Below are 23,957 nucleotides of genomic sequence, written 5' to 3'. Positions count from 1 at the left end.
GGCTCTGGGCTGATGGCTCAGAGCCTGGAGCCTGTTTCTGATTCTGTGTCTCCCTCTCTCTCTGCCCCTCCCCCATTCATGCTCTGTCTCTCTCTGTCCCAAAAATGAATAAACGTTGAAAAAAAAATAAAAAAAAAAAAACTTAATGAAGAACTAAGTTTACTGCCTTCTTTTTTTGACTTTTGAAAAGGCATAGCAAAAATTCTACAGCTCCATGAATTTTCACAAACTGAGAACACCCAGATCAATATCCAGAACACCCAGCCAAACCCCAGAATCCTCCACTAGTCCCTCAAAACCCTCCTGTGCTCCCTTTAGTCACTTTCCTGACTTCTAACAGCATAGACAAAGGTTACCTGCCTTTATACTCCTATAAATGAAATTATGTAATCTGTACTCTTTCACATTTGGCTTCATTTCACTGCAATTTTTAATAAAGAGGAAGTAAAGCACATACCTATCATTATTTCTCTCTATTAACATTAGATTCAGTTATTTAAATTTACTTTGTAATATATTCAGTATTTAATTTTTAAAGCCCAAAGAATTATTTTATAAAATAATAACATTTGATATCTATTAATGAGGTTTAAAATATATGAAAAATTAAAATTTTAGTACAATGCCTATAATATCCTAGAAAGTGGTAAAGAAAATATTACATTCAAGAATCTTATGTTGGTCATGTTCTCATAATTTTTTGAAATAGTAGACTTCCAGAAGTTAGGTTCATGGCAAAACAGAGTGGAAAGTACAAAGCGTTCCCATTTTGCCTTTTGCACTCACCCATACACAGCTTCCCTCATTATCAATATCTGGAACAGAGTGCTATATTCGTTACAGTCGATGAACTTACATTGACACATTATTATCATCTGAAGTTTGCAGAGTTCATTTTTTTTCTAACAGAGAAATGTGTAGTAAAGGTTATATTTCAGAGCTTAGGGAAACCAACAAGGAAAGGTGCTATCCTCCCGGGCTCATAACAGTGGGGAGATTTACCACCCTAGACCTAAAGGAACAGGGTAAGAAGTGGTTACTAGAATCTGAAGAAACCAGATATACCTATAGGTGAGGGTTGCCAGGTAAAATCTGTGGCATTTAGTTGAAGAATGTAGTCAACTGCTCAGACCACACAATGAAGGAAGCAGAAGAAATACTTCTCTCTCCTCTCTTCCTACCTATCTATCTTTTGCTCTTCTCTCTTGTTGTAGACAAACAGAACAGAAATCAAGAAATCTTTGTTGTAGACAAACAGAAATCAAGAGCCCAGTTGACACAGTCTATAAAACTTTTGCCTCCCAGGTCCAAAGCAGGATGAGAGGTATTTTGGAAGGATAACAGGAAATATCCAGCAGAGTGAATTTCTCTATTAAGGAAATATCTTTTGCTCCTGGAATAGTTTTATACACAACTGAAATCGCAACTAAAAATAGCATATGTAACAAGTTGTTAAAAAAGATTCCTTTTTTTTCATTTTTTAAATTTTCATTCCTTTTGGAAAGGAGCTGAACTTTTGTAATTGCCCCCCCCAACCCCATATTGTTTGCTTAGTTAAATCTCTGTGACAAAAATGTTTGTATGTGTTTGGGTATGTAAATATAACTCTGTGGATAGAAGCTACATTTTGTTCCCAGTTATCAACTCAAGAATAGTGATTCACCTTTAGGCTATTATGTACAGTTACCAAAATACATGTAGAGTTCATTCTTGATGTGTATTCTATGGGTTTTGACAAATGTATAATAACACGTATCTGCCAATATAATGTCATACAGAATGGTTTCACTGCCTTAAAAATCCTCTGTGCTTTGCCTGTTCATTCTTCTCTTCCCCCAACCAATGGCAACCACCAATCCTTTTACTATTTCCATAGTTTTGCCTTTTCCAGAATGTCATATAGTTGAAATTAGACAGTATGTAGGCTTTTCAGATTGGCTGATTTCACTTAATAATATGCATTTAAGCTTGTCTTTTTATCATTTGATTGCTCATTTCTTTTTAGCACTGAATAATATTCCATTGTCTGGATCTACTACAGTGTTTTTATCTATTCATCTATTAAGGGACATCTTGGTTGCTTCCAAGTTTTGGCAATTATGATCCAAGCTGCTATAAACATTGATGCACAGGTTTTTGTGTGGATCTAGGTTTTTTTAATTATTTGGTTCAATACCAAAGAACAGGATTGCCAGATCATATAGTAAGATTACATTTAGTTTTGTAAGGAGCTGCCAAACTATCTTCCAAAGTGGCTGTACTAGCTTTGATATCTACCAGCAATGAATGGGAGTTCCTGTTGCTTCACATGCCTTGCCAGCATTGATTGTTGTCGGTGTTCTGTATTCTAGATATTCTAATAGGTATGCGTTGGCCTTAATTTGTAATGGCTTGTAATGTTAAGCATCTTTTATAAGATTATTTTCCATCTGTAGATCTTCGTTGTTGAGGTATCTTTTCAGGCCTCTTGTCCAGGTTTATTTGGGTTGTTCATTTTCCTATTGTTTACTTTTAAGAATTCTTTATGTATTTTGGATAATAGTCCTTTATCAGATGTATCTTTTGTAAATATTTTCTCCTAGTCTGACTTGTGTTCTCATTCTCTTGGTGTTGTCTTCTGCAGACAGGAAGTTTTAATTGTAATGAAGTCCATCTTATCAATTATTTCTTTTATGGATTATGCCTTTGGTGTTATATCTAAAAGGTCATCACCATATACAGGATCATCTGGGTTTTCTCCTGTGTACGAGTTTTATAGTTTTAATTTTATTTTGAATTTGAGGTTTTTTTTTTCTGAAGGGTATAAGGTCTGTGTCTAGATTTATTTTTTTGCATGTAGATGTCTGGTTGTTCCAGTACTGTTTGTTGAACTTACTTTTTTTTTAAATTTGGTTAGAGGTCATATTTTTGTATTGGCATCAGCCAAAATCATGGTTCTAAAATATTATTTTTTAATTAATCTCAGAAATTATTATAGAAAACAGTTTCAGCTGACTCCTTGAAGATTTTTGTTCATACTCAATTGTTTAAATGTCATTAGAAGTAAAGTCAAACATTCTTTGTGGCCCAAATGTAATTGTGTATGTTATTATTGTTATGGTTGTTTCTGTGATTATTGGGGCTGAAGGGACACAAATATAATATTTAAAAAATGGTGAAAGAAATAAAATCAGTAAAATTGAATTGAGAAACTACCCAGTGAAAATATTGATACATAGGACTTATACACTGTTCAGATGTTGGGCATTTGAATAAAGAATATGGATATTAACTGTGACTCCTGAAGTATATTTCACCTTCCAGGAAACAGCATTCTCATGACTGTTTCAATTTTAATCAGGATCATGAAAAAAATACTCCTCAGTTGCCTAACTCCATCCATCTCTACCCTGGCAAGTGGAGAGAAGGAAATTATACTCTTCCAGCTACTTCTCTAGGATAGTTTCAAAATATACAGAACATCAATGTAGGGCCTAGCAATTTTTTTTCTTTAGTGTGTAATGCTTTTGTTTTACTGGGGAAGAAAGCACATTTCTTTTCCTGATTTAGCTGTTAATGACAACATGTCAGAATTGTCACAAATTCGAGAATCATTGTATTCTAGAATGCTAAGAGGCATTTGAGAAAACTTTCAGTGCTTTGCACATTGTACACATTTCTGGAAATAAGTGCTCTCTGATTTTTCTATCCCCATGTTTATCTTTTAAAATGACACTGGTCCTCTGTAAAAAAGCGTCAGACTACGTTTCAGGACATTTGTTTCCCTGTAGTAGTTAAATTAGAATTAGTTCGGCATATCTTTTTGATCCTACTCAATATACTTCAACCAAAACCAAAAAGAGAACTGACACTTTTTATACACAAAGTATTTGGGATAAGGCAGGGGAATGGCATTTTCCCACTATTAAAGTCTGCAATTAACTAGTAGATTTGGGAGAGAAAGATTTTCCTTTCTTTTTAAACACGCTGTATATGGGCACAAACTATCAGATATTGTTAAAAAATAATGAGATTTTTATTGCAATGTTTGCATAATATTTTCTTTTTATACCTTTACAGGTTGTGTGCTTCATCAGTTTGAACCATCTGAGCCTTTAAAGTGAGCAGCAGATGCGTAATTTAAATAATACTTCTTTGGACAATTATATGCTAATGTATGAGTAAACAAACACCATTTCCTGTTGGATTTTTTTAAAGCATTACTTGAAGTCATCTTTTGGCTTTTGAGCATGATAGCAATGTGCTTCACTGGTATTGAAGCAGAAAATAACCAGTCCATAAATTTTCTAGTAACCTCCACGCACAAATGTTTATGAAAATTAAATACCACCTTTAGCAAACTCAAGGATGGTTTCAGCTGAATAGCTTTAAGTTCTGCAACAGATATAACTAGAAAGTAAATTTCTAATCCCAAAAGTTTCTAAGTTTACAGTGGACTACACACACACACACACACACACACACACACACACACACACACACATGCACACATGCACATACATACACACACTCCTCTTTACATAGAAATAAAGAAAATAATAAAAAAATAATAAAGTGACATGGTGGAAAAAGAAAGGATATGTTTCCTTGCCGTTGTCAAAATAAACTTTCTAACTCCATAGAGGTTGAGGAAGAGTAGAATTTTTTAATTGCTTCATATCTTTGAACAAGGACTCAGATAAATCAAATGACATTTGAGCTTGTGTTAACTTTGTCTGGCATTTACAAAAAAAATGCTTCCAGAGCCATTTCACTACCTATTTTATTATTTTTTGTTAATCTTAAGAATTGACAATGCCAAGAATCAGAAATGTTCAGAGTATTGTGATCAACATTCATCTTCTTTACTACATTTTTGAAGTGTCATAACTTAGGCATGATGTGTTTGTAGATGAGTGTAATGCACTATTCGAAAATTTTAGCGATTTACTGCAGATTTTAGATACTTCATTCTTAATGGCCCATATGTTCAGCTTAGGTGATCTGTGGCCTCATTTGATAGTACGAGGCACCACGCTTAGAAATTCAACCTAACATAAAAAATTAACCCTGCACATGCAAGAGTTCTTTGAAATCATAATACCTGATTAGCTTCTCCATCTCTGTCATTTGATATGAATTAGGAATCAGATGTTGAATGCCATGGTGTTCTCCAGTGATATTTCCTAAGGTTTCAAATACTTCCTTTTGTGAATCAAGGAATATGATTTCTTAATCACTGTGGTTAAAAAGACTTTTCATGGTTTCCTGGCAAAGACAATGTCACAGAGACATAAAATTGATTAATTCCAGCATGGGTTCAGATCACTTGAAATGTAGAGTAGTAGGGGTCAAATAAAGTGAGCTATGTACTGGTTAGGGAAAAACAATTTAAATGCTTAAAACTTTAGCATATTTTCTGTCATCAGGGACTTTAAATCACCAAAATTCTATTAGTTTTTGGAGGTGAAAAATAATTTTTGCATTTGAGATTTATATTCAAACAAATGTATATGTGTAAAAATGATAAGCCCATAACAATAATTTCTCAGATGTTTTATTTTGTATCTCAGTGGAAGTTTTCTTTTGATGATAAATTTTAAGTTTATCCATATTGAGTTTTTTTAGGGCTAATTACTTTGAGTTGAAATATAATAATAATCCTAGGCATCTTAATGCTTTTTATCTTAAAGTACTTTTGTATACATACGAACATATACATATATATATATATATATATATATATATATATATATATATATACATACACACACACACACACACACACACACACACACACACACACACGTCTCTCATTAGCCCTAACAGTCATACGTGGGAGGAAAAGTAAGTGGGTGTTCTTATGCCATTTGATAACATAAATGTATAAAAGTTAAGTTAAATATTCAAAACTTGCAGATAGGAAGTTCAGGAATTGGGACTAGACTGAGAATTTTCAATTCTATGTTTAATCCTCCAGATATCAAAGGAACTGAAATAGGTCATTGTTCTCAAGGCAGCCTATTAAAATTGCTCATTCTTCATTCATTTACCAGGTTATTTATTCAACAGATTGCTAATGAATGCCTACTCTGTACTATCTTCATTAGGATCATCACCAGCAGTGGCACGCAAAGGGCAGTCCCTGCCCTCAGGAGGATGCAGTTCAGTGGGGCAAGCAGTTGTTTACAAATAACTACAAAATGTGAAGTATTAGGGTGCTGACCTAGAGACTATTTGGGAGGAGGAGGGCACTGCTGATTAGATAGAGAAGTTGGTGACTTGATGACATCATCACGAAAGTGGTGGTACTTAAACTGAGACCTGAATTCTGAAAAAGACAAGAACCTAGGAAAAAACTAATATAAAAGTCTTAAGGCAGAAAAGAGACTTTTTGTCACTACCATGCTGAATTCTTCTGTCAATGGACTCAGATCCTTTTTGCTAGAAAGTATGTTACTTCCCCCAAATTCTCAAAGTGGCACATGTAGTGTAAACACTTAGTAGAAACTCAGGAAGGCCTCCCAGGGTGTAAGCATGTGCTCTACGTGAGCTTGCACTCCATTCCACTGAAGTTGGGAAGTACTGATGTTAAACGTGTTTTCTTTAAAGTTCACACTGTGAACATGCTACTACTGAAGAGTGAGGAAATATTTTGTCTTGCAAATATTTCCCAGATGATGGTATCAGTGGTTGGCAAGTATGCTATAGCAAACTCTATCTGGTAATGATTAGTCACATGTTAATTTTCACAGCAATTTCAACAACTGCTGTGAGCTTATATGGAAAGTAAACTGTCTGCACTCTGTGTCATCATTGAGTCCCATGTGCCCAAGGAGAAAGAGGTTGGTTTGGATGGATCAGATTTGAACTTTGATGCTGTGTTCCTGGGTGGAGTCATCCTCTGGCCAAAAGCAGTAAACAGGGCTCTCAGTGGAGGGTTCCCTGGGAGAGCAGTGATAATGAGGTGCTGGGATGATCTCTCTAAACAGGCCAGAGCCATCTAGCTTTCATTCTGTAGATGTGTTTTCTTGCTATTGACAACAGATCACCATCCTGGTCTGAGAAGGATAGGGGCAGGTTGGCCTCCTTCAAGGCAAACCAGACCTTGCTTGTGTAGCTGGTTCATTTTCTCAACTAACATATGGACAAGGATTCCTCCATATCATATTGTCTTCCCTAGTTTGTGAGGTTCCACCATGGAGTTTGTGGCCAAAGTCACAGCTAATAATGCAGTCTAATCTAATCCAATCCAATCTAATAATAATAAGTGACTTCTTTTGTATACTTTATTCATGTTTCCTTGGAGGCCTTTATAGGAGGGGGATAGGTTAAGCCAAGGCAGACCTTGTGTATTCCCAGTTTTCCTATCCAAATAATCTCTTCAATGCAAGTCCTTTAAAGAATCTCAAACTAAATTTAGGTTAAGAGAAATTAAAATACATACACCCATGCATAATGCAAACATAGATACATGATATAGAAGGTTGTAATAGATATAAGAAATATCCTTCTAACATAATGTTTAATTTATCTCTCTCCATTGTAACATAAACCAGGAAATTAAGAATACAGCAATAACAAAAAATAAAGAAGCCTTACAAAACTGAGTAGAGGATGACTCTGTTGACTTTAAAAAAAATTTTTTTAAATGTTTTTATTTATTTTTGAGACAGAGAGAGACAGAGCATGAGCAGGGGAGGGGCAGAGAGAAAGGGAGACACAGAATCTGAAGCAGGGTCCAGGCTCTGAGCTGTCAGCACAGAGCCTGACGCGGGGCTTGAACTCACAGACCGTAAGATCATGACCTGAGCCGAAGTCAGATGCTCAACCAACTGAGCCACCCAGGTGCTCCATACTCTGTTGACTTTTAAAGTTATAGTAAAGTATAACTCCTGGATTTAAAATCTGAGTTTTGTATTTTATTCAATAGCATTTTTCTTATTTCTCCTGAAATTTCCAGTGGAAAAATAGGCTAATAGAAATACTAACATTTATTGAGTCCTTATGATGTGCCAGGCATATTTTTAAGCATCTTTTGTGTATTACCCCATTTAATCCTCAAAATAATCTGATGAAGTAGGAACAATTTTTATCCCTATTTCTGCAGATGAGGAAACTGAAGTATAGGCTCTAGTTTACTTACCAAGTAAAGTGGTACAGCCCTGGGAGACTTACTTAGCCTAGAGGTGCATGGCTAACGACTGTGGTGGTTATGGTAATTACTATGGTAACCACCTGTAATGATAACTGCTATTGTAGAAACAGAGGGAAACTTATTAGTGAAAAAACTGTGTATTTAAAAGAAAAAAACAAAGAACATTTATAGTTTCAATAGAACAGTGGGGCTCATGGAGTCAGATTAGTTCTCTGTGGCTATGCAGGTGACATGAGACAAAATGAAAACTGACTGAAGGAAAACCAAAACCAAAAAAGGTCATTTCTGGGACCCCTGGCTGGCTCAGTTGGTACAGCAGGTGACTCTTGATCTTGGGTTTGTGAGTTCAAGCCCCACGTTGGTGGAGATTACATTAAATAATAAATTAAAAACCAACAAACGTTGTTTCCAAGAGTTGGAAGACAATGAATAAAATAAATGTGAAGTCAAGGTAAATCTTTTGGAAGTTCATTACAGTCATTTATGAATCTTGGATATTAACATCCATGACTTTACTGAGGCTGAGAAATGGGCATTAAGGTTCCTTCCAGCCCAGTAATTTTTACCCTATAAGCTTCATTGCTGTAAAATGCACACACAATGAAGCCAACTAGTTTTAAGTGTACAGTTTGATGTGTTTTTTATGAATGAATACAATTGGATAACCACCCCCACAATCATGTTATTGAACATATTCATCACTCTTGATGGTCCTTCCTGCCTCTTTCAGTTCGTCCCTCCCTGGAAACCACTGATCTGCTTTCTGTCAGTATACTTTTGCCTTTTCAAAAATTAATACAAATGGAATTACACATTTTGTAAATTTTGTATCTGGCTTCTTCTACTTAGCATAAAGCTTTTGCAATTTACCTGCGTTGTGTCTGTCAATAGTTCATTGCCTTTTTTTTTCATGAATATATCACAATTTGTGTTTCAGTTAACTGGTGGATGGAATCTGGATTATTTTCAGCTTCCTCCATTATGAATAAAGCTTCTACAAACACACAAGTACAACTTTCGTGTGGACATATGCTTTTGTTTCTCCTGGGTACATAGTTTGGAGTGGCATTGCTGGAATGTATGGGAAGAATATATTTAACTTTATCAGAAACTGTCAAACTTTTTCTGAAGTGACTGTTCCATTTTGCATTCCTAACAGCAACGTATGACTGTTCCAGTTGCTGCACTCTTCTCCGACACTTGATAATGTCAGTCATTTTAATTTTAGGCATACTAGTGGGTGTATAGTGAATCTCACTGTGAATCTACCCTGCATGTGCTCATTTCTCTGATTACTAATTGTCTTATGTATTTTTCCATATGCTAATTTGCCATTTCTCTATCTTCTTTGATTGTTTCTTCAAATCTCTTACTCATTTTAAAAACTGATTTGATTTATTTTTTTAAAGTTTATTTATTTTGAGAGAGAGAGAAAGAGAGAGGGGCAGAGAGAGAGAGAGAGAGAGAGAACCCCAAGAAGGCAGCGCAGAGACCGACGCAGGTCTCAAACCCATGAACCAGCCGTGAGGTCATGACCTGAGCCAAAGTCAAGAGTCCAGGGCTTAACCAACTGAGCAACCCAGGCACCCCTGAATTAATTTCTTGTTATTGAATTGTAAAAGTTCTTTATTCTAGAAATGAGTCTTTTATTTTATATAAATATACACAAATAAATATGTGTATATATATATTTCACACAAATATTTTTTCTTTTCATTTTTATAATGGTGTCATTTGACAAACATTTTTAATTTTGGTGAAGGCCAGTTTATCAACCTTTTATTTTATGCATCTTACCTTTTTTGTCCTAGCTAAGAAATTTGTGTCTAACTCAAGATTACAAAAGTTTCTCCCGGAAGTTTTATAGTTTTACCTCTTACATTTATGTCTATGATCAATAGAAAGGTAATTTTTGAATATGGTATAAAGTAAGGTTTGGGGTTCATGTCTTAAAATATACTCATCCTGTTGTTCTGCCACCATTTTTTGAACAGACTGCCCATTTCCCATTGAATATCCTTTTGCTGAAAATCATTTGAACACGTATGTGAATACGTGTATGTGTATGTGTATGTGTATGTGAATGTGTATGTGTATGTGAAAATCATTTGAACACGTATGTGAATACGTGTATGTGTATGTGTATGTGTATGTGAATACACACGTATGTGTGAGTATATGTCTGGACTTGCTATCTTGTTCCATATGTTTATATGTTTATGCTTATGCTAATTTCACACTGTCTTGATTACAATAGCTTTAGATTAGGTTTTGAAGTCCGGTAGTAAATTTTTTTATTTTTAAAAATTACTTTGCTAGTCTGTCTTTTGCATCTACATATCAATTTTAGAATTTGTCAATTTGTAAAAAAAGACCTCTATGATTTTAATTGGGATAGAATTGAATCTGTAGCTCAATTTGGAGAAAACTGACATCTTAAAAACACTGAATCTTTTCATCTATGCACATGGTGTATCTTTCCATTTATTTAGATATTTTTAAATTTCTCTCTATGGTGTAGTTTTCAGTGTAAAGATGTTGCACATATTTTGTTAAATTTACACCAATAATTTCATATGCTTGATAGTCTTTCTTGTAAATGCAATTAGTTTTTTTAAATTTCCATGTCTAAATTCTTGTTGCTAGTAGAAATATTAATTTTTGTATTCTCACTTTCTATGAAGCAATCATTATTAACTTACATTTTAGCTATTTTTTTTAGTTTCCATAGGCTTTTCTACATAAACAATCATGTTGTCTGTAAATAAAGACAGTATAACTTTTTCCTTTCATATATGTATGCTGTTCAGTTTTTCTTTCTGCTTTGTAATACTGACTAGGACCTCTAGTACAATGTTGAATAACGGTAGCAAAATCAAGCATCCTTGCTTTTCTTTATCTTTGTCTGAAATAATTCCATCTTTTACCATTTGGTATGACATACCAACCTGGATAAATCTAGAAAACATGAGCTATATAAACTAGCTGCAGTATAGTGTGACATATGATACAATAAAACTATAATTATATAAACATTAATACATAGGATATATTTCTATACAGATAGACAGACACATGTATAAAATGAATTAAAACATACATAGGAGTGACAAATACCTAGGATGGTGGTTATCTCTGGGAAGCAAAGAGGAGAGGAGAGGAGAGGGGTTGGAAAAAGTTCACTATTCTTCAATTGCATTTGTATTTCTTTCTTTTTTTTTCTCTTGAAACAAAACTAAAGGGAAGAGAAAAGAACAAGTAGTGTTTCCATAATTGGAGAAAATAGGAAGAACTTTATAGGCATGTAATTAGTATCATAAGAAATGTAAGCATGAAAAAACTGGACAGGATATTGTAAGTATTTTTTTTTTTTTGGTGAGTAATGAGAAATAAGATTGACTAATATGTTGGCATGAGAATATGGATATTAGTGAAAACCAAGTAGAGTAATTTAGATCTGCTACTGTAAGCAAAAGAGAGTCGTTGTAGTTTCTTGCTGTGTTATGAGGATTATATTTCTAGTAAGTTATCATCAAATGAATTATTTGGTCCTGATTGTAAATCTTTATCTGAACCAAGGAATCTGATCTTTTTAGAGGGACTAGCTGAACAGTTCACTTAAATGTATAAAATTGGAAGGAGATTAAGACCACAGAAGATGGGGCTAGTAGCTAGCAAATGTACGCCTTTCAACATTTTTAAATTCAAATGTAAATGTTTTGTTTGCCCAACAAAATATTCTTGCAGAGGGAGTTATAATGAAGACAGTAAGAGCGTATCATACACAAGTCATCTGTCTCTGTAAAAGTAACATCAATACATACGACTATCTTTTGTTACCAAGCATTCCGAGGTAAACTGAAGTGTGATTTGACATTTAATCATGCTGAATGTGTACTGTGTGGAGAACAGTGAACACACACATTGGTGTTCAAAGATATGATTCGACTAGCATGGTGCTCTATAAAAGCTTATATTTCAATTAGGCATTAAAAATATAGGCATTAAAACTTAACAAGCAAAACAAACTAGTATGAATAAACATATGTGTTCTATGTTTCCTTTATATTCTTTGTTACAAAATATGTACAAGTACAGAACTAGAAAATAGAAACACAATTTTGATTATGTATACCTTGTGTGAAAGATAACTGCTCATCAATATATTTCATGTTTTATTGACAATTTTAGATGTTAAAAATGTTAATTTAACTTTCTGTTACTAATTATAAAATTTTTAACTTTTAGGGCAGTAGTTATGATGTCTCAGTAAAGCAATAATATCTAAATCAGAAAATTTCATTGTTTATTCCATGCAACACTGAGTGAGTTTCCTTGTTATTGATAAATCTATAACCTTCCATTCTGAAAAATGTATAATCTTAGGTAACATTTAATAACTCTTATGATTTATTGATATAATTTTTGTAATGTGAATGCTGTGTTAAAATAGGGAAGTATTTCTGTGGCTATGGACATACTTCAAAGGTTAGTTTTATTATTTTTGTCTAATTCACAGGGAGTGTAGTATTTAAAATATGACTCAATTCTTCTAGATTTTCCTTTTGAGGTTTTCCATGGTAAGTTTAAAAATATATGTACCTCGTCTATTTTAAATAACCACATTAGAACTCTGATTATAGCATTTTATGATAAGGGCCTCTTTACCATTTTAAGAAGCAGTCCTCTCTTAGCTTTCTTTAGGGAGATGAATGTGTGCAAATCAATAAGAGAATTTTCAGAAGATACAAATGTACAATCTATCTGTTTCTTAGTTTTGCTAATGAATTACAATGAAGTCTTAAGTAGAGTATATACTGAATATATGGAATATAGTCAGAATTGCTTTTTATTGTGAGGATGACATTTAATTTAATATTTGGAAGGAGAGAAGTAGAAGATAAGCAACAATTTATGAAAATTCGGTGTACAGGAAGAAATTCAATAATCATGTGTTAGGGAGAATAGGTTTACAAACAGAGGTTGTACCATGGAATAAAATCAAAAGGAATGAAATTTCACAGCTATGATTTGCCATCACAAAAGTTAAAAAAAAAAAAGCTCTTCATGTTTTACATTTACCTAGTGTTAATGTTAGGGGAAAAAGCAGAGCATAAGGGCAATAATCACCATTAATTGAGCATAGGCAATTTAGTGAATGGTTTCAATTTTGGACATATTAGAGCTCTCTGAGGATCATCCAAGTGAAGATGTATAGGAGGCAGGCACCAAATACACTCAGGCACACAGACACAAAGTCAAACACACATCTTTCAATGTGGAAGAGAAATGGGAATATATAGAAAGATGTATTATTATATGGATAGTGATGGAAACTGAGTGTTCTGATGACAGGACCCATGTCTTATGTTTTTATTTTTCCCTATTGCACCTGGCCCATAGCAGGAACTGAGAAATAGTTGTTGAATAAATGGCATATAGATCCTTGAATCTGTATAGCAAGATTCCTACTCAACAGAAAGAGAAATAGCATTGCCAGAGAATTTGTCTCTTTTCTATCAAGTTATGTAGATTCCTAACATATATTTTCTAAATCAGAAGTTTGCAAACATTTTGGTCCTAGCACTTTTACACATAAAATTATTAAGAACCCCCAAAAGCCTTTGTTTTTATGTATTATATGTATTGATTATCCACACTAGAACTTGAAAATGATAAAATTTAAAATATTTATTAATTCACTGAAAATCATAATAAACCAACTACATTTTGATATAAATAATGTTTCAATGAAAATGGTTATTTTACAAGAAGAAAAAGTTTTGGGGCGCCTGGGTGGCGCAGTCGGTTAAGCGTCCGACTTCAGCCAGGTCACGATCTCGCGGTCTGTGGGTTCAAGCCCCGCGTCGGGCTCTGGGCTGATGGCTCGGAGCCTGGAGCCTGTTTCCGATTCTGTGTCTCCCTCTCTCTCTGCCCCTCCCCCGTTCATGCTCTGTCTCTCTCTGTCCCAAAAATAAATAAACATTGAAGAAGAAAAAGTTTTATGAGAAGAACAGTATTTTTGACACTTTTAAAAATCTCTTTAATGTGTGGACTAATAGAATAGAGCTTGCATTCTCATTTCTATTGCATTCAATCTGTTGCAATTTGAAATTCTAAGTGAAGAATATTGAAAAAAAGTCTGGTCTCTCACAGATACGTAGTGAAAGGGAAGAGTATGCTTTTTATTATTTTTTTAATGTTTCTTTATTTTTTGAGAGAGCATGAGCCCTAGAAGGGCAGAAAGAGAGGGGGATAGAGGATCTGAAGCAGGTTCTGGACTGACAGCCCCAAGCCTGACACAGAGCTCAAACTCATGAACAGTGAGGTCATGACCTGAACCAAAGTCAGGTGCTCAACTGACTGTGCCACCCAAATGCCCTGAAAGAGAAAAGTATGTTAATAGCTTTTTTAGATTATCATTGATACCATACCACAATTTGACAAATATTATTTCATAAGGGTTAGTTCCAATCTAGAATCTGAGACTATATCATTCAACTTAAAATCTATTGGTCTATGTTGTGCTTTGAATGAATCCTTTAACTATGAAAGATTTTGAAATTTTTCGATAACATTGGCTCACTGAGTTACACATCTGTTTCAACTGTTGGAACACTTTATTACATAATACCAAAACATTATATTTGTTTTTTTATTTAAAAATTTTTTTCAACGTTTTTTATTTATTTTTGGGACAGAGAGAGACAGAGCATGAAGGGGGGAGGGTCAGAGAGAGAGGGAGACACAGAACCGGAAACAGGCTCCAGGCTCCGAGCCATCAGCTCAGAGCCCGACGCGGGGCTAGAAATCACAGACCGCAAGATCGTGACCTGGCTGAAGTCAGACGCTTAACCGACTGCGCCACCCAGGCGCCCCATATTTGTTTTTTTAAATAAAGTTTATTTATTTATGTTGATAGAGAGAGCATGAACAGGGGAGGGGCAGAGAGAGAGGGAGAGAGAGAATCCCGCATAGTGCAGAACCCGACGCAGGGTTCGAACCCACGAACCATGAGATCATGACCTGAGCCAAAATCAAGAGTCTGACACTTAACTGACTGATCCACTCAGTGCCCAACATTATATTTGTTAATATCACCATCAGTATAATCAGAAAGTCTGATCAGAAATAAGTCTGATAAGAGTTGTGGGGGATACTGATTTTTACTTGAAAGCTCAAGATTTATCATCGGCCAAAATTTCTAACAGGTTTACTTTGTTCATTTTTGAGAAAAAACTTCCAAATACCCAAGTCCTGTAATTGTGGTTAATCTGTCAGTAGTTTTCCAAATAAAAATGCTATGCCATTTACAAGGTGCCTAGTTCCACTCCCAACTGGAATGATCACATAGGTGCCCCTGTCACCTCACCTTCCTGGAGTCAAACATCAGCCTGTCTGTGACAGAAGTGCTCTATGTGTACTTTACATTTCATCATGCAAGTTATGATGAAGATTTTTATTCCAGTCAAGACATTAAAAATCAATAAATTTTACTGCTTCATCAAAGCTATTCCTCAGTGAAACTGTTTTTTGGTTTTTTGGTTTTGTTTTTGTTTGTTTGTTTGTTTGTTTGTTTTTACTGCAAGTGTGTAGCAAAGAGGAATATACCGACAACTAGTATAGCTTGGCTCCACTGCCTTCTTCATACTAAGATATCAGCAGTTTTACCCTCCATTGCCTTTTTTTCCCTTTTATTTTAACCATCAGTGCAAATATCAATATAGTAGAAGAGGCAAATACAGCTTTAATAATGCTACGAAAATAGTTTCTACCTAGTGGATCACCTGAAAGGGGACCCTGAGAGGCATTCGTCTAAATAATATCTCTGCATAAGTATTATTGTATGAGGAAGTATTGCATGAGGAAGTATCTCTGTGTAAGTATTATTGTATGTAAGAGGAAGAAAAAAGTATTGTGCAAGTAAGTAAGTAAATGCTACTGTTAGAGAAGCAGCTCAAACATTATCTCATCATATAATTTCTTTAAGGAATATCAAGGTAGAGAAGATGTTATGTTTAGCCATGGTTGGATTTCCTCTTCATTTTCACACCAGGTTTCTTCCCTTCCCTTCCCTTCCCCTTCCCCTTCCCCTTCCCCTTCCCCTTCCCCTTCCCCTTCCCCTTTCCCTTCCCCTCCCCCTTCCCCTTCCCCTTCCCCTTTTTGTTTGTGATTGAAATCTAGTTATGTATAATTTTAAAAACTTGTCAAAAGGGTCAGTGTAAGGTATCATATGAAAAGTGGATAATTTTCACAGCACCTGCACTGAAAAATTAGTCTCTGTCCTGGGATATTACCCTGTATGTCTTCAAATATTAAAAAATGAAAATGGTAGGGGTGTCTGGGTGGCTCAATCCGTTAAGTATCTGACTTTGGCTCAGGTCATGATCTCGCAGTTCGTGGGTTGGAGCCCTGAGTTGGGCTCTGTGCTGACAGCTCAGAGCCTGGAGCCTGCTTTGGATTCTGTGTCTCCCTCTCTCTCTGCCTCTCCCCTGCTCATGCTCTATCTCTCAAAAAATAAAAGAAAACGTTAAAAAAATTTTTTTAATTAAAATGGTAGACATTTTATTGGATCTGCATTACAATACATTAAACTATAAAATCTTTATATGGGAGAATGGCTTTTTAAACTGCCAATCAGTTGCATCCGTCCACTAAAATCTTACGACATATGACCTAGACTCAGTTTTGCACTAGTCTATTTTTCAGATACTAAAGATTTTACACTTTATTTTTCAGAGCATATTTTCATTTAGTGTGTGCCACAAACTGAGTGAAGGGTGTCATGACACGCATCACATGTTTGAAGTGGGTTTTGTTTTGGGCTCTATCCATGGCCATGGTGATCTGCAGTGTATATATATTGTTTCAACAAATTTGTGTTGAATATCCACTGCATGCAAGAGAGCAGTTCAGTCTCTGTGAGAAAAAAATGAAGATATGTAAGATAAATTCCCTCCCACCAGGCAGCTTGAAACCTAGTGGAAAGTCAACCACTAAAAATTGCCAATTATCAAGATATATCAGAATGAATTAGTGACTAGGATTAGTAATAGAAGTATACACAGATAATTGTTCTGTGGGAGCCCAGTGGAGGGAATGATGCATTCTGACTGGGAAATTTAGGGAAAGGAGAAATAGCATTTGGCCAGGTTTTATAGGAGCAAGTTAGATTTCACTGGGTGAAGATGGAGTTATGGGTTACATTCTAGGCAGAAAAAGAGAGCAGGAGTGTAGGCACAGAGAAGCAAAATACTTGGCATGTTTGGTAATGACAAGTTGTCAGCGGGACACAGTGGGACACAGTGGGAGAGGTAGTTGAGAGGGTGGTCTTTTAAGTAGTGGCATGTGTGGTTCTGGTAGGGGCGATGGTAATGAGCAGAGGTTAATCCTTGAAATGTTCACCCTAGATCTTTTTTTGTTTCTCCAGATTTATTGAGATATAATTGTGTACATTTAAGGTGTACAGCATGAAGATTTGATATATGTATGTATTTCAAGGTGAAGACCATTGTAAGATTAGTTAACACCAGTTTTGTGTGTGTGTGTGTGTGTGTGTGTGTGTGTGTGTGTGTAGAACTTTGAAGATCTACTCTCTTAGCAACTTTCAAATATTCAATACACTATTGTTAACTTGGTCACATGGCTATGCATAAACAACATTTTGGGGCACAGGGCAGCTTAGTCTATTAAGCTTCTGACTCTTGATTTCTGCTCAGGATGCACAGGTCTTGATCTCATGATTTGTGAGCTTGAGCCCCATATCAGGCTCTGGGCTGACAGCTCAGAGCCTGTCTGGGATTCTCTGTCTCCCTTTTTCTCTGCCCTTCCCCATCCCCACCCCCCTCCTGTCCCTTGCTCACATGCATGCTCTCTCTCTCTCTCTCTCTCTCTCTCTCAAAAATAAATAAATAAATAAATAAATAAATAAATAAATAAATAAATAAATAAATAAAACTTATCTTATAACTGGATATTTGTACCCTTAGATCACCTTCATCCATTCCCTCCTCTGCCTCCAGCAAGCACCAATCTACTCTGTTTCTGAATTTTGTTTTTTTCAGATGCCACATACAAGTAAGATGATACAACATTTGTCTTTCTTTCTCTGACTTATTTCACTTAACATCAAGTTTCATCCACAGTTATAAATGGCAGGATCCCCTTCTTTTTTAAAGTTGAATAATGTTCCCTTATATATTATATATTATATACATACCACGTTTTCTCCATGCATTTATCCATCAGTGGATGCTTAGGGTTGTTTCCATGTCTTGACTATTACAAATAATGCTGCAATGAACATGGGAGTGTATCTCTCTGATATAGTGATTTCATATCCTTCAGATATATACCCAGAAATGGAATTGCTGGATCATATAATAGTTTTATTTTTAATTTTTTGACGGGGCGCCTGGGTGGCGCAGTCGGTTGAGCGTCCGACTTCAGCCAGGTCACGATCTCGCGGTCCGGGAGTTCGAGCCCCGCGTCAGGCTCTGGGCTGATGGCTCAGAGCCTGGAGCCTGTTTCCGATTCTGTGTCTCCCTCTCTCTCTCTGCCCCTCCCCCCTTCATGCTCTGTCTCTCTCTGTCCCAAAAATAAATAAAAAACGTTGAAAAAAAAATTTAATTTTTTGAAATACCTTATATTGTTTTCTACCTAGGCATTTAAAAAATACCAACTGTAGGGACACTGGATATTTTAGGATTATTTTACAGTTATGAAACATGCCTTCAAAATTCTCATCTGTCTTGGCTTTTCAATCTCTGATGGTATATGGGTTTCTGAGCACATCCAGTGTGGATGCTTTCTAGCCAGATATAAGGTTAAAAAATGAGAAAGTAATACTAAAAAATTTTTTTCTTGGGTTAGTTTCATTACAAAGGTTTGATCTAATCACCACAGCAATCCTAATACTACTGGTAATAATGCATGCACTATCTCATTTACTCCTTACCTCTATCTATTGTGGACAGTCTTGGAATCCTCTTTTCAAAGATGAGGGAGGAACTTCATCTCAGAGAAGTAAGTGGCAGAGCTGAGATTTAAATCCACTCCTAGCTCTCATGCCATACTGCTTCCTATAGTCTTGTGGAAGTGGTTCCTATTATTATACCCTCTGTTGATAAATAAGGAAACTAAGGTACAGGGAGATTTAAACAATTTGCCTGTTTCATATGCTTTCACAAGTGGCAAAGCTAGGATTTTAGCTTCTGTTTGCTGTGCCTGCAAAGCCTTTGTTCTTTTCATGACATTATGCTGTCAGCTTGTGTTGGACTCGTCTTACTTCCTGAGGACATTTCAGTTCTCCCACATATGAAACTACAGTCATAAGAAAAATCCTGGCTTTTTCTCAGGGTTCACAGAAAAGCAATTGATGCTTACAAATTGTACAAATACACAAATTGTATATTAAGTTCATCTCTGAATTACACAAAGCTATTGTATGATAGGTCTCTCATCAGAAGACCAAATGCTTGGACATTGATTTCTTCCATTTGCATTCAGAGTTTTTTCTTTTTTCTTTCTTTCTTTCTTTCTTTCTTTCTTTCTTTCTTTTCTTTTCTTTTCTTTTCTTTTCTTTCTTTTTTTTTTTTTTTGGTAGTCTAGTTTAGTGATTTCCATGCATTGGAAGCAGCCCCATTAGAGCAACTTGGGAACATTGAACACACACACTGACACACACACAGACATGTTCCTGGAATTGTGATTTTGCAGGTACCAGGTGGTGCCCAGTAATCTATTTTCTAAAAGCTTCTTGGTTGAGGCGGTATAGTGTAGCAGTAAAAAGCTGGTCTTAGAGCCAGATCTAATTAGCTTTATTCCCAGCTATATAACTTTGGCAAGTTAGGTAGCCTGTCTGTGCTTCAATGCACCATCTATATTTGAGTTCCCTACATACTGTGGTTGTTATGTGCAGCAGGGTTTGAGAAACACAGGTCTAGAAGATATGATAATTTAGATGGATATCAAGAGGTGGGTGAGGAAATTGCGTGAACTTGAAGTATTCTTCCCTGGTTACGTGAAGAGAAAGAGAACTATAACTGAATATACCTAGTGCTGTTGCAGAGCCCACTTATATTCAGTATTCATTGTTCAAATACTATAGTAAAGCAGCTTAAGTTTAGCTCTATCAAATTAAAATCAGGGTGATTTAGGTGTAGAATAAACTGAAGTTCATTCTTAAGATGCTTACAACACAAGTGCTTAGTAAGCACATTAATATTGCAATCCAACTGCATGAGGGGCATTTGACCGAATTAAATGAAAAACAACACAACAACAATTCTTAATTACCTTGCAGCATATACTTGTATGCAATTACACACACAGCTTTTCCTGGCAGCGAATCTATTTAGCAATGCTTTTATAGACTATAGGACCTTGGAGCTCATTAAAACCTGACAAGTGGTTCATTTCTATAGTGAAGAAATTGAATACCAGAAAGGTTAAGATGACTATATAAAACCTCACAACTGGTTAGTTGCCAAATCAAGGCTAGGAGTCAGACTTTAAAATTTTTTGTTCTAATCAAGATTATAGTAAAATTAGTTTTTATTAAAGTAGTTCCAACAATTCAGACCATTCACTCTGCCAGACTGGCTGGGAGATGAAAACAGGCTTGGAGTTTTTCAGACCTCGGTTGAAAGGCTCTCTCATTTACTGGACGTGTGGCAGGGTACATAACTTTGCTTTTCTGAGCTTCAGCTTTCTCCTCTGTAACTGTGGATTACAATAAAATTCACCCTTGTTATTCATGGGTGTAGCATTTGTATGTTCCTATATTTGAGAGCAACTTCCAAGTTCCATGGTGTGTAGCAAACCATGCACTTCAGAGAAGTGAATTCCTTAGCTAATGACTGAGCATAATCAACTCTGCAGATTTTCTTTTGAAACTATAAAAATCTCTCTCTCTTTATTTAAAAAGAAGCTTGTGGGGCGCCTGGGTGGCGCGGTCGGTTAAGCGTCCGACTTCAGCCAGGTCACGATCTCGCGGTCCGTGAGTTCGAGCCCCGCGTCGGGCTCTGGGCTGACAGCTCAGAGCCTGGAGCCTGTCTCAGATTCTGTGTCTCCCTCTCTCTCCGCCCCTCCCCCGTTCATGCTCTGTCTCTCTCTGTCCCAAAAATAAATAAACGTTGAAAAAAAAATAAGCTTGAAAAGAAAGTCAACTGGTGGTGATGATGGAAAAGAAGAGAAATGAGAGGAGATCTAATAAAGTCATGTTCCGTAGCAGATAGAGAAGGTTGGCATGTATTAAAGAGTAGAATATCAAATTCTACACTGGTTCAGATCCAAGATATGACTGATTCTGCCATAAGTTCCATATGCAGAAACTAAAGGAAGTGATTCCTGAAACTGTTTCAGTAAATGCTGTCATCTTTGCAAAATAACTCAAAGAAAATCAAGCTTGAGTGCAAATCGAAATTTAGGTTATACTGTGAAGATACACGCAGGAAACAATTGAATTAAACATGATGTGGTTTTAGAAACCAGAAGCCTGCCCACAGATTTCCATATTTGAAAATGTAGCAATTTGGAAAAGTATTGGAATATATTGCTAAAAAATGTAACCACTACAACTACCTGATAGTTATGAGGATCATGAGATAAAAAATATACATCTAGCACATTGTCTAGTATATACCTTTCATCAATAATAATTATGATTATTTCTCTATTTAATCTGTACAAATAAATTTTACCATATAGGCAAGTATAAAGTTTATATTTGCTACCATTTTCTACATAAAGGATTACTCAACTGCCCTTATTAGTTTTCTCACTAAACTAACTCATAACTTCCCCCACTTTCAACTTCTTATTTTCATAGTAAAAGTTAAAGCACACTTCACTACAGGGAGAGGTTAGAGTGGTAAATGTTTAGCCTTAGTATTGTCCTTAGAATTTTCTTGAAAAAAATTCAGTTTTATCTAACTGTTGCTTTATTGGTGGCCAATTACAAAGTTTGGTATTTTCACTACAACAGCATCGCTGCTTGAAATTTTAAGTGACCAAGTGTGATAGCTGGTCAGTGTACCCACCTGCCGTAACAGGAGGCATCAGGACAAATCTACTCTGCAAAACTCACCTGTGGCAACAGGAATCTTTCAGCACCTTTTCCTGATCTTTCAAATCAAGAATCGCTGAGTTTGAGTCAGAGATAATAGAGTTTTCCTTCCAAACCTATCAGACTAAGATAGGCAGTATAAATGATTTGTTCAAGGTCATGGAAGGAGTGCTTATTTGAGTCTGGACTTGTGACCTGGGAGCCACCATTAGTGTCAGATATTAAGCACGGAGTTCCCTGTTTAGCAGTAAAAGCTTAGTTTAAGAAAGAAAGACTTTTTTTTTTTAAGTATGCATAAAGTACCTGCATTTTATTCAAACATTTGTAAACGGCCATTGATCTTTTTGGCAAAACTAATTCAATTTGACTTGATAGGAGTTATATCCTAGTGAATAAAAAATGGCCTATGTTAATAGTCAGAGATGATGATATGAGCCTGTGGCATGGTGTTCAGTGAAGCATCTCCTATGATTGATATCAGCTCAGGTCTTGGGAAGCATCTTTATTGTTCAGGAGTTAGGTAAACAGCATGTTAATTGTGTGACTGGTTGTTTTCATCATCCTTAACGTTGCCTGGCATTTATTTATGTGAGCAGTGTATAGTTTGGAAAGGTGCTTTGGGATCTCTCAGGGTGAACAATGCTGTATAAATGTAAGTCACCATAATTATTAAAAATGTATAGGTCGTATTAAACTAGAGTTAGAAACAAACATCAATAAAAACTACAAGTAATTATATAAAGTGATTATATAAAGCAGTAGTGGGAGAATTAACAGTCTGAAAAGGCAATGGTGAGAGGTGATTTCACTACAAAAAATTGAGAGAAATAGTTTAAAAAATTTTTTTAATGTTTATTTATTTTTGAGGGGCGGGCAGAGAGAGAGGGAGACACAGAATCCGGAGCAGGCTCCAGGCCCTGAGCTGTCAGCACAGAGCCCGACGTGGGGCTCAAACCCATGAGTAGTGAGATCATGACCTGATCTGAAGTCAGATGCTTGACTAACTGAGCTACACAGGTGCCCCAACAGTGATAGTTTAAATCTCTTGGGAAGAATTACTCTAAAACACCAGTGTTAAATATTAGGTGACTAAGCAGGACACCATGATCTTAAAAGAAATGTAAGATACAATGGGGTGAATATTACATATTTACACTCTAGTAGGACACATTGTGTTTTCATGAATGGCATGTATGTGCAACACGATTTTGAGTAACTTTGGAAGTAAACTTCAAGGGGATTCAGTACAATTCCCAACTGCTGCTGCTATTGCCAATATTTTATTACAACTTGTGGCATCAGAATAGAAAGGGGAGTGGGGGATAATATATCTTCTGTTTCAATAAAACTGTTTCCAAAAGACATCATTTCTTTTTCTTTTTTCTTTTTTCTTTTTTTGTTTATTTTTGAGAGAGAGAGAGAGCACGAGCTCAAGGGTGCAAGTCGGGGGAGGGGGGTGGAGAGAAGGAGACAGAGGATCTGAAGCAGGCTCTGTGCTGACAGCAGAGAGCCTGATGTGGGGCTTGAACTCAGGAACCCGTAAGATCATGACCTGAGCTGCAATGGGACACATAACTGACTGAGCCACCCAGGCACCACTAAAATACTTCATTTCTGTTTGAAAAGGAAGTTGCCAAAATATGCATTGTACAAGAATTAGATATGATAATAATGAGTCATTTTAAAATTAGTGGTTGATATCGAGCATGTCCTAATCCTTCTTACCTTCCCTTGACAGACTCTTTGGAAAAT

The 23,957-nt window shown here is 35.8% G+C and overlaps 1 protein-coding gene across 7 annotated transcripts in view; it reads left to right on the top strand.

Annotated features, from left to right (window-relative positions):
- The window catches only part of GRM8 (glutamate metabotropic receptor 8), a 768,989-nt gene that overhangs the window by 505,322 nt on the left and 239,710 nt on the right, over nucleotides 1-23,957 (top strand). Inside the window, exons 8-9 of one of the 7 annotated variants that reach the window (XM_045052713.1) lie at nucleotides 4,060-4,099; nucleotides 6,036-7,589. The exons of the other annotated variants lie outside the window; for them this stretch is intronic. Coding sequence (XP_044908648.1) covers nucleotides 4,060-4,099; nucleotides 6,036-6,204 — 209 coding nt within the window. The 3' untranslated portion in view covers nucleotides 6,205-7,589. Of the gene's footprint in view, nucleotides 1-4,059; nucleotides 4,100-6,035; nucleotides 7,590-23,957 lie in introns of those variants that run through there. 7 annotated transcript variants of the gene reach the window in all.

This window comes from Felis catus, chromosome A2 (genome assembly GCF_018350175.1).
Source record: "Felis catus isolate Fca126 chromosome A2, F.catus_Fca126_mat1.0, whole genome shotgun sequence".
Classification (NCBI taxonomy): Eukaryota; Metazoa; Chordata; class Mammalia; order Carnivora; family Felidae; genus Felis; species Felis catus.
This window is presented reverse-complemented; position numbering and strand designations above follow the sequence as displayed.